At 41.1% G+C, this 14376-nt stretch overlaps 1 protein-coding gene across 22 annotated transcripts in view; it reads left to right on the top strand.

Moving 5' to 3' along the window:
* PLEKHA7 (pleckstrin homology domain containing A7) overlaps positions 1 to 14376 on the top strand; it is a 274220-nt gene that overhangs the window by 166137 nt on the left and 93707 nt on the right. For all 22 annotated transcript variants that reach the window (XM_056802181.1, XM_056802176.1, XM_056802172.1 and 19 more), the window contains one exon: positions 331 to 414. In XM_056802181.1, coding sequence (XP_056658159.1) covers positions 331 to 414 — 84 coding nt within the window. The remainder of the gene's footprint in view (positions 1 to 330; positions 415 to 14376) is intronic.

Raw genomic sequence — 14376 nt, 5'->3', positions numbered from 1 at the left:
TTCTCCTTCTAAAGACCGCTTAGTGCATTCTCATGATGGCAAGAGCACATTTGGCTTCTGGTGTCTTCCTCGCTTGGGGAGAAGGATGCTCGAATCCGCCTGGGCGGGGGTCCCGCATGCCCTCGACACATTCCACACACCCTCGAGATAATGCTGGAGAAGGCTGTAAACCCCGTGCCCCACTGGGGATGGACTCAGCCCGAGGCTAGGCAGTGTGGGGCAGAGAACATCAGTCAACACAGAACCGGATCAGAAATGTTGTCTTGTCTCTGGTTGCCCAGATTCCCACTCATAAGCATTCTCATTCCCCTTTTCCCTCTCTCTCTCTAGCCACAATCAGCAGACCACAGCCTTTAGGCATCCTGTGACCGGACAATTTTCTCCAGAAAATATTGAATTCATTCTTCATGAGGGGTAAGTACCATCTCCTTCCTCCCCCCCGAAAGCTTCTGGGAAGAAAGAAAATGAGTGTTAGGGACCTACTATGCGCCAGGCACTACAAATATTATCTTGTTTGATCCTTACCACACTCTGGGGATGGAAGGTGGTATTATTGGCTCAAAATAAAGTCTGACTGCTTCTCTCTCTCCCTGGGAAAGACAGGAGAGGCTGGTCAGTGGATAAAGGCAGAAAGAGGAAATCTTATTAAATTCTGGAAGTAGCAATCTAGAGAGAGCTATAGGGGGTGAGCTTGGGGGTGAGGGGATGTTGCACTAATGACCCCAGGACTTTTTAGAAAGCTTAATATATTTTCCAGTGACCCAGAAATCACACATGTTGAGAATATGTGTTTGGATAGTGTTATTTTATTTTTAATTTTAATGAATTTAATGAAAAGGAAACATCCCTTTTCTACCCCCTACCCCTTCATTAACTTTTTTTTTTAAAGCTCTTCCCTTCCATCTTAGAATCAGTACTGGGTATTGGTTCCAAGGCAGAAGAATTTTAATTTTAATTTTTTTCATAAGTATTTAAAACCTCTGATGAGCCTGCTGATCATCCTTTGAAGTCCCTATTCTTAAATAACTTTTAGGAGAGTGGCAGACAGCATCATTTAATGGCTACAACACTAAACTTGGAAGTCCTGGGTTTGAATTTTGCCCCCGATGTTTATTAACCGTCGGACCCTGGGTAGGCATGTAGCCTCCATGGACCTGCCCTTGTCATCTCATTTGTAAAATGAAGAGGTTGGATTTTGGGATCTCTAATGTTGCTTGAAATTTCTTAGCCTGTGATGGAGTAGGAGACCTGCTCTTAAGATAATTTTTGAGTCATATTCACTGCAACAAGGGTTTATTTGTTTTAAAATTCTTATCTTCTGTCTTTCAATCACTACAGTATATTGGTTCCAAGGCAGAAGAGTGGTAAGGGCTAGGCACTGGGGGTTAAGTGACTTTCCCAGGGTCACACAGCTAGGAAGTGTCTGAATTCAGATTTGAACCTAGGACCTCCTGTCTCTAGGCCTGGCTCTCAATCCACCAAGCTGTGTAACTGCCCTACAATAAGTGTTTCAACCTTCAAGGAAGGAAGGAAACAAACATTAAGCACCTCCTATGTGCCAGATGCTGTGCCAGACAATACAAATATTATCTTAGGTGACCCTCGCAGCAACCCAGGGAGGTAAGGTGTTATAATTGTCCCTGTTTTACAACGGAAGAAACTGAGGCAGGCAGAGTTTAAATGACTCATCTAGCATCACAGAGCTAGTTACTGTTGGTAAATAGCAACATGAGGTTCCATTACCTTGGTTTTTTTTGGGGGGGGAAAGATCTTTTATTTATTTCCACTAGCCTTTAGTTTTCTTTGCAACCTCATATATTTTATTTCATGCATTTAAAAACATGGTTCTGGGAATATACTTGGGGTAAATGACCTCAACAAGATAGTGTTTGATAAACCCAAAGATCCCAGCTTTGGGGATAAGAGCCAACTATTTGACAAAAACTGCTGGGAGAATTGGAAAACAGTATGGGAGGAATTAGGCTTAGATCAACGTCTTACACCCTATACCAAGATTAATTCAGAATGGGTAAATGACTTAAATATAAAGAGGGAAATCATAAACAAACTAGATGAACTTAGAATAATATACTTGTCAGATCTATGAGAAAGGAAGGAATTTGAGACCAAGGAGACGATAGAGAACATTACAAAATGTAAAATGAATAATTTTTATTATAGTAAATTAAAAAGTTTCTGTACAAACAAAACCAATGCAACCAAAATTAGAAGGGAAGCAACAAACTGGGAAAAAATTTTATAACAAAAACCTCTGACAAAGATCTCATTTCTTAAACTTATAAGGAGATAAATCAGTTGTATAAAAAAATCAAGCCATTCCCCAATTGATAAATGGTCAAGGGTCATGAATAGGCAGTTTTTAGATAAAGAAATAAAAACTATCAATAAACACATGAAAAAGTGTTCTAAATTTTTCATAATTAGAGAAATGCAAATGAAAACAATGCTGAGGTAGCACTTCACACCTAACATGACAGTAAAGGAAAATAATAAATGTTGGAGGGGATGTGGCAAAATCGGACACTAATGCATTGCTGGTGGAGTTGTGAATTAATGCAGCCTTTCTGGAGGGCAATTTGGAACTATACCCAAAGGGCGCTAAACGACTGGCTGCCCTTTGATCCAGCCATGGCACTGCTGGGTTTGTACCCCAAAGAGATAATAAGGAAAAAGACTTGTATAAGAATATTCATAGCTGCGCTCTTTGTGGTGGCAAAAAACTGGAAAAATGAGGGGATGCCCTTCGATTGCACAGAGCTTGGCACATAGTAGATGCTTCATAAATGCATTTTTGCTTCTTTAAGTGACTCGCCCCAGGTATTATGTGGAAGACTTTGAACTCAGGCTTTCTGACTTCAAAGCCAGCCTTCAGGTCACATCAGCTTGTTGGACTTGTCAGTCCTTAAGCCATGGGCCAATTGTGTGTGTGTGTGTGGGGGGGGGGGGATGGCAGCCTGTGTAGTGGCACCTGCAGTGCCCCTGGCCCAGTTCTGGTGTTCAGGGCATTTCTGTGCTAAGTGTGTTGGTTTGCTTTTGGAACCATTTTCTGCATGAGTCTATGATCATCGGTGCCAAGGCAACTCCTGGATGGGAAAAGCTTCATTTTGTTTGCTTTGCATCAGGCCTGGCACAGTCCCCCATTCATGTGACTGCTCCAGACCCCTCAGTCTTGGGATGAGTGTCTAGAAGCTATCCAGGGGCTTTTTTTCCTTAAAGAGAGAGAAGATGTGTGGCGACGGTGACCTGTGTTTCTGTGTGGAGAAAACCTGGGGTATAAAGCCGGAGGGAGGGAAGGCAGATCCCCACAATCACATTTTGTTCAGAGTATCCTGCTCCATGGGAAGGTCTTCAGGGAAGTCTTTTGTTGTTGCTGTTGTTTTTAAACCCTTACCTTCCATTTTAGAATTAATACTGTAGATTGGTTCCAAGGCAATGGCAATAAGGACTAAGCAATGGGAGTCAAGTGCCTTGCCTAGGGTTACCCTGCTAGGAAGTGTCCGAGGCCATATTTGAATCCAAGACCTCTCATCTCTAGGTCTAGCTTTCCATCCACTGAGACACCTATCTGCCTCAAGGAGCACATTCAGTCTTAATTCTCATTCTTTTTTTAATTTATTTTTTTATTCTCATTCTTTAAACAAAGGAACATATCTTGAAATTTCACCTTGCCCATGAACAGAAATTCCGTTTAGAAACAAAAGAACATAAAGCCAAGGTTGGAAGAACTGCTTTGAAGCATGCAGAAGCTGCTATTATATTCCAAACACCTCTCCAATTCTCCTCTAGCTCCTTTTCCCATCCCTGTTGGCCGGCTCCCTTCTCTTTGGCTTCTCTGAGAAGATGGAGGCTATGAGGCTGTCCTAGGGTGAGCTCCTTGGTCTGTCCCCTTCTTGACCTCAGATTCTCTCTCCACCGGTCACTCTCCCTCCATCTATACCCTTTCTCCTGCCTTAGAGGAGGACGTGTCCAGCCTTCCCCAATATAACTGCTTCCCTGCTCTGGAAATCCCTATTTCCAGCCTTCTCTCCTTGCTCTCACATTTTATTCTGCCTTTCTTTTTGGGATCTTCCATGCTGTTTGCACCTAGCTTCCTCCTTCCTACCCTCAAAAATACACAAATCTCTTTTTCAAGGCACCGTTCAAAGGCTACCTCCTCCAAGAAGCCTTTCCAGATATCCTCTCTTGCTAGTACTTCCCTCTTCAGAATTACTTTGCATTTAGGGGCATCTAGGCATGGAAAGAACACTGAGGTTGGGAGAACGCGGGTTCAAACATGGCCTCAGACATTTCCTCGTTGTCTGACCCTGGACAAGTCACTCAATCTTGATTGCCTTGGTCCTGCCACCCTTCTGACTTGGAACTGATATAAAGACAGAAGGTAAGCATTTAACAATAATAATTAAAAAAGAATTTTTTATTTACTTTGCATATATTTTATATTCCCTTGATCTCTATTCATGTTGTTTTCCCTTGGTGGAAAGTGAGCTCTTTGAGGGAAGGTTTCATTTTTGACTTTGATTCTGAAAAAAGATGAAACCAGTTTTGTTTTTGATTTTGTATCTCAGTGTCCAGAATTCTGTGTTCTTGGAATATAGCATGTGCTTTACAAATGCATGTTGATTGGAAGCCTGAAAAAACCTTGACTTTACCTTGCTGCCTAGTCTGGGATTGATCCTGTTCTGCCTTCTCTGTCACAAAGCTTTGATTGAATGTTTAATTTAGTAGGGATTTACCAAGAGCTCTCCATGTGCTGTGAATTTTGGTTCCCGCTGGAGATAAGAGAGACAAAAGCAAGATGGTTCCTGCCTTCAAGGAGTTTATGTTCTAGGAACTGCAACATGTATATAGATAAATAAATATTCATTTGGAGGAAAGGGAGGCCATCCACAACTGAGGGATTCACGAGAGATCTTGTGTAGATGGTGCCCGAGCTGAACCTTGAAGGGATTCCAAAAGGTATTTGGGTGCCAACACATAGAGATGGAATGTCAAAACTGAGAAGAGAAAAAGGTTCAGTTTGGTTGGAATGGAAAATGCAGGAAGAGGAATCAAGTGAAGTAAACTTGAAAAGATAGACCAGAACCAGATTGTAAAAGGCTTTTTTTTTTAAATTTTAGTTAATTAGTCAATTTAGAATATTTTCCCTTGGTTACAAGAGTCATGTGCTTTCCCTCCCCTCCCTCTACCCCCTCCTATAGCTGACACACAATTCCACTGGGTTTTACATGTGTCTTTGATCAAAACTTATTTCCATATTATTGATATTTGCATGTTTAGAGTCTCTATTCCCAATCATATCCCCATCAACCCACGTGATCAAGCAGTTGTTTTTCTTCTGTGTTTCTGCTCCCACAGTTCTTCCTCTGGATGGTGATAGCATCTTTCTCTTAAGTCTCTCAGAATTGTCCTAGATCATTGCATTGCTGCTAGTAGAGAAGTCCATTACATTGGTTTGTGCCACAGTGTATTAGTCTCTGTGTATGTGGTTCTCCCAGTTCTGTTCCTTTCACTCTGCTTCAATTCCTGGAGGTCATTCCAGTTCACATGGAATCCCTCCAGTTCATCATTCCTTTAAGCACAATAGTATTCCATCACCAACAGATACTACAATTTAAAAGGCTTTTTTTTTTTGACAGAGGAATTTGTTTTTTAGTCTTGAGGCAATAGGGAGAGTCTGAATTTTCTTGAGTAGGGGAGTGATGTGAGCAGACCTGGGCTTTAGACATATCAATTTGGCAGCTATCTGGAGGGGAGATTAGAGAAGAAAACCTCAAAGTAGGAGGTCAATTAGAAGGATTTTGCATCACTTCTATATCAAAACTACCATTTCAGACTTCTTCCATTCTGTCTTCTGTCTCTACTGGAGGTGAGAGCTAGAGTCAGGAAGACTTGAGTTCAAGACTGTCCTCAGACACTTCCTAGCTGTGTGTTTCTGGGCAAGTCACTGAATCTCTGTTGGCCTCAGTTTCTTTATTGTAAAATGGAGATAATAATAACACCTTCCCCTCCCTCCTCCTAGGGTTATTGTGAAGAGCAAATGAAATATTTGTAAAGTGCTCAGTGCAGTGCCTGGCTCAAAGCAGGTCCCATATAAATACTTATTCCCTTCCTTTCCCCTGTCTACATGGATAGAACTTTATAGTCCAATTTATGCCCAAGAAAGGATCAATGTTCCTGATCACAGGTTATCCAGCCTCTGTTGGGGTTTGATCTCTTCCCATCCAGTGATGGGAAACTCATTACTTCTACCTTGGGGTAGCTTTTGTCTTTAGGAAGTTTTTTTAAAAAATATAAATCCAGAAACTCTTCTCTGTACCAATGGTCCTAATTCTATCTGCTTGAGCTAATAATGCAAAACAAGTCTAACCCTTCTTCTATGAGATAGCTCTTCAGATATTTGAAGAAAGAGATCAAAGTCCTCCCAAGACATCTCTTCTTCAGGATAAATGTCTCTTGTCCTCTAGGTTACCCCCCTGTTTAAGAATTAAAAAACCAAAACCCTTACCTTCCATCTTAGAATCAAAACTGTATTGGTTCCAAGGCAGAAGAGTGGTAAGGGCTAGACAATGAGGGTGAAGTGACTTGTCCAGAGTCACATAACTAAGAAATGTCTGAGGCTAAATTTGAACCCAGGACCTTCTGTCTCTAAGTCTAGCATTCAATCCTCTGAGCCTCCTAACTGCTCCCTGGTCCATTTTATTTTAACTGCTGTCCAACTATGTCTTCCCCATACTTCCTATACTTTACTTGGGCAGTTGATGTTTTGAACTCAAGCCCAGGGGTTGGAATTTATGACTATCATTCTCCTTTTCATTGGATTCCATCTATCATTATAGCCTCTTGAAATCTTTTCAGATCCTGATTCCATGGTACAACATATTAGCTAACCCATCCACTTTCATATCATCTTCCATTTGAATGTGCCTGTATGACACCTTTGCCTTCATCTAAGTCTTCGATTAAAAGTTTTGGTAGAACATAGTGAACTTCTTCCAGTGGAAGAGTTTTGGATTTGGAATCAGAGGATCTAGGTTTAAATTCTGACTCTGTGATCTTGAGCAATTCCCTCTCACTTCCTTGGGCCTCAGTTTCCTTTTCTGTAAACGAAGGGGGTTGAATTAGATGACCTCTGCAATCCATTCCAGCTCTGTATCTGTAGTCCTATCATTTCTCCTTCTTCTGAATCAGAGCCCAGAATAAATCCCTGTAACATTCCATTAGATACCATGGTTGACAGTGATTGCCATTTCTGAATCCATTTAACTCCAGCTGTCCCCTAGGACACACCTCTCTATACTGTCCATCCTGATTTTGGGGAGAACTTTATTAAATGTGGTGCTGAAATTAAATTATATTACTTGACACAAAAATTCTGTGGACCCACAAGTCAAGTAGCATGTCTGGCATAGTCTATTCTTGGTGATCCCTGACTGGCTCTTAGTGGGCTCTGTTTCCTTTTCTGAATGCTTCTGAACCAACCATCTCTTTAATGATGTATTCCAAAGTTTTACCATGAACAAAATCAAATTGTCAAAGGCCACTTACTAGTATTGGGAGCTAATGCCGCTTCCTACTCTCTGCTTCTGGACCTCCTGGTCTCCAAATCTAGTGCCTTTTCTTTTCTTTTTTTTTGTTTTTTTAAATATATTTTATTTGATCATTTCCAAGCATTATTCGTTAAAGACATAGATCATTTTCTTTTCCTCCCCCTCCCACCCCCCATAGCCGACGCGTAAGTCCACTGGGCATTACATGTTTTCTTGATCCCAAATCTAGTGCCTTTTCTAAGCCTTCAATTTTCCTTATCTCTCCCCCATTCCCTCTTTTTATTTATTTATTTTTTAAATCCTTACCTTCCGTCTTGGAGTCAATACTGTGTATTGGCTCCAAGGCAGAAGAGTGGTAAGGGCTAGGCAATGGGGGTCAAGTGACTTGCCCAGGGTCACACAGCTAGGAAGTGACTGAGGCCGGATTTGAACCTAGGACCTCCCGTCTCTAGGCCTGGTTCTCAATGCACTGAGCTACCCAGCTGCCCCCCCCCCCTTTTTATAAATAGCATTTTATGCTAAAGAAATAGAGGGATGGTGCAGGATTGCCATGCTGGTTTATCATGGAATGCATTTATCTAAATCTTTATTGAGCCTGTTATATTTTCAGCCCCTAGCACCTCTAATCGTAATAAGTTCCTCAAATTTACTTCTTGATGTGTTAAATAGAAGGGTTATTTTTTGGTCTTAAAATGAGCTTTCTCAGCTTTCACAGATCACTTGAGCTCTTGTGTTCGAGGATTTATTGGTTAATTGAGTCCATGCTTTCTCTCCTCCTAAGCCCATCACAAGTCCATAAACGTAAATCATGTCCCTTCTGGGCTTTCAGCCCTACAGTCTGCAGAATACTATTTTTTAAAAGTGTGTCTCTTTGGACCTTTCCCTAGCTCTGTTGTCTTATTTTGAAATGCAGCAGCAGCTAGAATTGTGGGACTGCAGGTGCTTTAGAGCTGACCACTGGTCTTGTGCCTGGAAGGAGATTGTTTTCTGGTTTGTTTTTCAAATTATCTGGGTTGGGAGCAGAGAGGAGACGGTGTGCTAGCTTTCGACTGGAAAAATTAAGTTTGATTCAATCCAGTAAATGTTTGTGTTGTGTTCTGCATACAAAGATGATTCAATCCCTCAAGTAGCTTACAGTCTAAGAAGAGGAGGGAATATAATGCGTATGCAGCTAAGTATGATGCCAGGGAGACACGGTTGGCAAATGGTTGGCAAAGGAGAAGGGACCTAGACAAAGCGCTTTATGAAAATTTGCACAGGCAAAGGTTATTTTCCGCTGGGCAGGCAGAAACAAAAATGAAATGTGGAACGCACAGAATAATTTGATCTTCAGACCGCTTTCTACAGGAGTCCTTCCTGTGATGGGTCTCAGAGCTCAGAGCCCATCGTTTTGCTAATTTCACATCAATAGTTTTCTCTGAATGCCTCACCTTCTACTTGCCCATTCAGAAGCGCTTCTTTTCCGCTTGTCTGCCCACACTCAGCCTCAAGAACTTTTATTATAGTGGCTATCCTCAGTGGTTCACCAGCTAGGTTCACTTCAGCAGGTCCTCTTTCCTTCCTCAGTCAGTTTCCTTACCTGTAAAACAAGGGGATTGGAATAGAAGCCCGCTAAGGTCCCTTTCAGCTCTAAGTTCTTATAAAATCACCCCCTGAGAAACTTGGGTTTTCAGTTTTTCCTACTGAGAAAAAAACAACAGATTTGAAGCTGTATGCTAACTTTGAGGTCTTATAGTTCAGCCTATTTATTTTATAGAGGAGAAAAGTGATGTCCAGGTTGGAGACCTGACTTGTGCAAGAACTGCTCGGCAAGAGAGGGCATGGAAGGGGTTTACTTTCTCGCCAAAGGGTTCCTGCCCTGATGAAACCAAAGATCTTTAAATATAGCTTCATATCATCTGAAAAATTGTCTGTTTCACTGTGTATTGCCCTCTTTTTTTTTTTCTAAAGGCAAATAAAGTTAAGTGACTTGCCCAGGATTAAACAGCTAAGAAGTGTCTGAGACCAGATTTGAACCCAGGTTCTCTCAACTTCAGGAGTGATGCTCTGTTCACTGAGCTACCTAACTGCCCAATATTGCCCCTTTCCTGATTACTTATATAAACACTGATTCTCATGAACTGTATGTTAACATTTCTCTCTCTTGGGAAACACTCATTTTCTTTTCCTTTAAAAATTTGTTGATATTTTTAAAAAATCATTGTCATTTCCCAATAACTGCCCCATAATGTTACCATCATTTGAGACGGCTAGTGACTTAGAACATTGGCCTTGGAGTCAGGAAGACATGAGTTCAAATGTAGCCTTCGTAAATATATGGCTTAGCTAGTCAATTCACTTCCATTCACCTCCATTTCTTCATCTATAAAAAGTGGGTATTCTAGAAAATACCTGAGGATAAAATGTAAAGTGCTTTGCAAATCTTGAAGCCCTATATAAATTGTAGTTGTTGCTATTATTTGTAACAAAGTATTATTAAGCAACAACAAACTAATTCCTTGACCATACCTGACAGCATATGCCTTGTTCCACATCCACATCCCCACCTCTATGGAGAGAAGGGATGTATGTTTCCTCTTGAGTCCTAGAACTACCCAAGGTACCATCATCCTTCTAGTTACCCAAGTCTGCATCCTTAGGAGGGTCCTCCACTCCACACTCCCATCCACCTTTTGGAGCCAATCACTTGCCACTTTTCTCTCTCCAACATCTCACCTACATCTCCTTCTCTTTACTCACCCAGCTGCCACTCCAGTTCAGGTCCCCATCACATCTCTCTCCTCTTGAAATAACTTCCCATTTTCCTCATTCTAGTGGCTTCCACAAAGCCACCAAAGTGAATTTCCTAAAATATAGTTCAGATGGTATCTCTGTGCCCACCCTCTGTCCCAGGAAAATCCAGAGACTCCAGTTATCTCCAGAAGAAAATAAAAACTCTCTGTCCCTTTCTTAGTCTCCCAAGCCTTCTTACCCACGACTCTTCTATATATTCTGCTGTCCAGCTCTACAGACTTGAAAGCTGTTCCTCACACTTGACCCTCTATCTCTTTTCTCTGAACTTTGTACTGGCTAGCTCCCATTCCTAGAAAGCTTTCCCTTCTCCCCTCCCCTCCTTTAAGAATTCCTGATTCCCTTTAAGACTCAGCTCAAGTGTGACCATCTACATGAAGCCATTCCTGATCTCCTTTTGTCACTTGTGCCCTCATTCTTTTAAAAAAACGTACATTAAATTTGAATAGAAGGTCTTATGCACCTACTTACATATGTGTATGCTGGTTAGACTGTGAGCCTTTGAGAGCAGAGATGGTTTCATTTTTGTCTTCATATCTCCAGCACCAAGCACAGTGCTTGTAGTGGGTACTTAATAAAAGCTAGCTAGGTGTCACAGTGGTTAGAATGGCAGACTTGTAGTCAGGAAAACCTGAATTCAAATCTAGCCTCAGATGCTTATTAACTGTGCAACTTTGGACGAGTCACTTAACCCTGTTTGCCTCAGTTTCTTCATCTGGACAATAAATTGGAGAGAGAAATAACAACAAAACTATTCCAGTACATTGCCAAGAAAGCCTCAAATAGAGTAGGTCACAAAGAGTTGGGCTTCTCTGAAACAAATAACAACAACATTGATTGATTGATAGATTGTATTGATTGCAGTTGTGATATGTCTTACCATCTTTTCCTTTCTGTTGTTGTGGTCATTGTGTATAATAGGAACATTTCTTTTCCTTTTTTCCTGTTTCCTAACTGTTCCTGACAGAACCTTTCCTCCTATCTCAGAGGAATTTAGATTTTCTAAAAAAATTGCTTGAGATTTTTCAAAGTTTTAATCACTAACCAGAAAGCATTTATTCAATACCAATCATGTCTCAAAGCATCGCATTAGACATTATATATAGTCATAAAAAAAAGCAAAAGTGAATATTAAATTCCTGCTCTCCAGGAGCTTACATTCTGCTGGGGGTTGGGATTCAACGTTATGCAAAGGAGTATAATCAAGGAAAATTGAGGGAGGATGAGCTCAAACTCCTGAGGGCATCATGAAAAGCCTCCCTGGGGAGGGTCAAACTATGTACCCCAATAAGGGGCTGCAGGATGTAGCTAAGAGCTCACAAGGCTTTGGCACTGTGTTAGGAAAAGAGACCCTAAAACCAGTCAAGTGTTGTCTCTCTGCTGATACAAAAAACACACTCGGCACAGAAGGCAGGGGGAGGATACAAAGAAATATCAATTTTAGTTCCTACCCTCTAAGGAAGGAAGTTGGAGTCTAGTCAGGGAGAGAAGAGAACGACACAGAGAGATGACAGATGTGGTACCCACATTAAAGACTTGGAGTTGGGAGGAGCTGGGTTCAAATTTGGTTTCAGATACTTCCCAGCTATGTGACCCTGGGCAAGTCACTTAACCCTGATTGCCTAGCCCTTAACGCTCTTCTGTTTTAGAATTGATATTAGGACAGAAGACAAGGGGTGGGGAGAGAGAGAGAGAGAGAGAGAGAGAGAGAGAGAGAGAGAGAGAGAGAGAGAGAGAGAGAGAGAGAGAGAGAGAGAGATTTGTCTAGGGTAGTCACTGAGGATTAGCCACAAATGATTAAGGTCCCCCAATAAAGTAGAACTTGAGCTAGGTTTCAGGGGAAGGCTACAGGATTTTGACAAAAAATGATTAGGGTTCAACAATGGTCAGAAAATCACATGAGGAAAGGTAGGGAGGCAGGGATGCTCATGATCTGGCTCAAGAACAGGGAATAGATTCAGTTTGTGTGTAATGGAGGCTCTAAATTAGGAAGATTGAAGAGGTAGGTTGGGACCGATCACACCTACTGAGCTGTCTTTGCTTGTGTGCTCATTTTTCCCCCCACAAAGAGCTCCTGTAGGCTAGTGATGAATGACTTCCCTATCCACAACCCATTCTGTTGCATTTTTTATGCATGTCCGGATGGAGATTCCTGCTTGTCCCTTCAGAAAGGCTTAATTTTATTGCATGATATTTTATATGAGAAAGATAAAAAGCTGAGGTTGGAGTTTGTGTCTGTGCAAAATTGCTGTCAAGCTATAGATCTTTCTCAGGAGAAGAAAAATGGGTTCTTTTCTCCTCATTCTTTGAGTACTTGCTAAAGGACACGGACACACACACACACACGTCATAACACTTTGGATGGCTCTGGATTTGACTGCCATGGCTGCTGTGTCCTAGACATCATCCTTTGCCCAGATTGGCACAGGATCACTTCTATATTGTGGGGGTTAGGTGTCCCCATGATATGGAAGAGCCACATAAAAATCTCTTCATACCAGAAAAAAAAGTCTGATTTTTAAATTTTTCTTTTATGGGGTGTTCAGATTACCTGGCAAGCTCTTTCAGCTCTGAATCTACGACCCTGGGGTCTGTGTTCTTGGGAGGATACTGTCTCATCCTTCCATGAAAACTCTTGTTCTTCCCTTGGCTTTGAAGAAACGTCTTTAAAAATCCACCAGGTGCTCGTCCCCTTGGCCCTGGAGAGGATGAGTTTATGGACATTGTCATTTCTTTACCTCTTGAAATGATTTAAAACAGCCTCTCCTTCAGCCTCTGGGCAGGGCAGAGGCTCGCCTGAACTTTATAAGCCTGTGGATGGAAGAAGTTCCCTTCAGGTGGGCCCAGTTCCAGTGTCTTTTAATTTTTATTTGATAACCCTTTAGATGGATATCCCACACATTGAAAAATAACCCAGAGGGTCAACCAAAAGCCTTTTCTCTCCACCAGAGCCCACTATCGTGGTCGTTCTGAGATGGTCAAGTCCTTGAAGGGACACTTCCATCTACAAATGTCTTCTTGAAAGCTTGGATTCAGCAGCAGACTCTGATTTAGTTAACCATAATGAAATTCGACTTGCAGTGGGCTGGGAACTCTGTCACAGGCTCACATTCTCCTTCTGTTTTAATGGTACCTGTAATTTTCTGGTTGTGGGTACTCTCCCTTTACAGGGAGTATTGACTTTTGTCAAGCACTCAAGAGTTTGCAAAGGACTTTCTGGACATCTTCCTTGAGTCTCCTAACAACCCTGGGAAGAGGTAGTGTAGAATAACAGACAGACTACCTACCTTGGAATTAAGAAGACAGGTCCAAGCCCTGCCCTTGACTCCTCCAGAGCACGTGACCAGGGCAAATCACTTAACCTAGCTCAGCCTGTTTCTTCATTTGTAAAAATGGTTATCCTCATTTTAGGAATGAATGATAAAAGCACCTACATCACACATTTGTTGTGAGGACAGATGAGATAATTCACATGGAATTCTTTGTACATTTTAAAGCACTTTGTATATGTTAGCTGTCATTATTATTATTATCTATATGAATAAAGAGGGATTTTCTCCACTGAGAGTTCCCTATACCAGTAATATTAAGATTATTACTGTTATTTTTATTTTATTATTATTTATTATATTATCTTATAAATAAATATTATTATTATTACTGGTAAAGCCCAGAGGGAAAAATACCTCCAGCCCAGTGAAATTCAGTTATTAATAATTTTATTTATAAATATACTAACATTAACATAGTATTAATATAACACAGATATAATATTACTATAATAAATATATTTATAATCAATAATCAGATATGATTATATTTTTGGATTACAGATAAGAAAACTGAGTCTCTGAGAATGGCTTGCTCATATTCACATAACTACTAAGTGCCAAGCATGGCAAACTTAGGTCTTTATGTCTCCAAGTCCAACATTCTATGCTGGGTACCATGCTGTTTCCCAGAATCTTCCCCTTCTCCAGTAATGCTCTGCAGTTAGAAAATGCAGTGAAGAGATAAC

Source organism: Monodelphis domestica, chromosome 6 (assembly GCF_027887165.1).
Source record: "Monodelphis domestica isolate mMonDom1 chromosome 6, mMonDom1.pri, whole genome shotgun sequence".
Taxonomy (NCBI): Eukaryota; Metazoa; Chordata; class Mammalia; order Didelphimorphia; family Didelphidae; genus Monodelphis; species Monodelphis domestica.
Note: the sequence above shows the minus strand (reverse complement) of the source record. Positions and strands in the feature narration are given on the sequence as shown.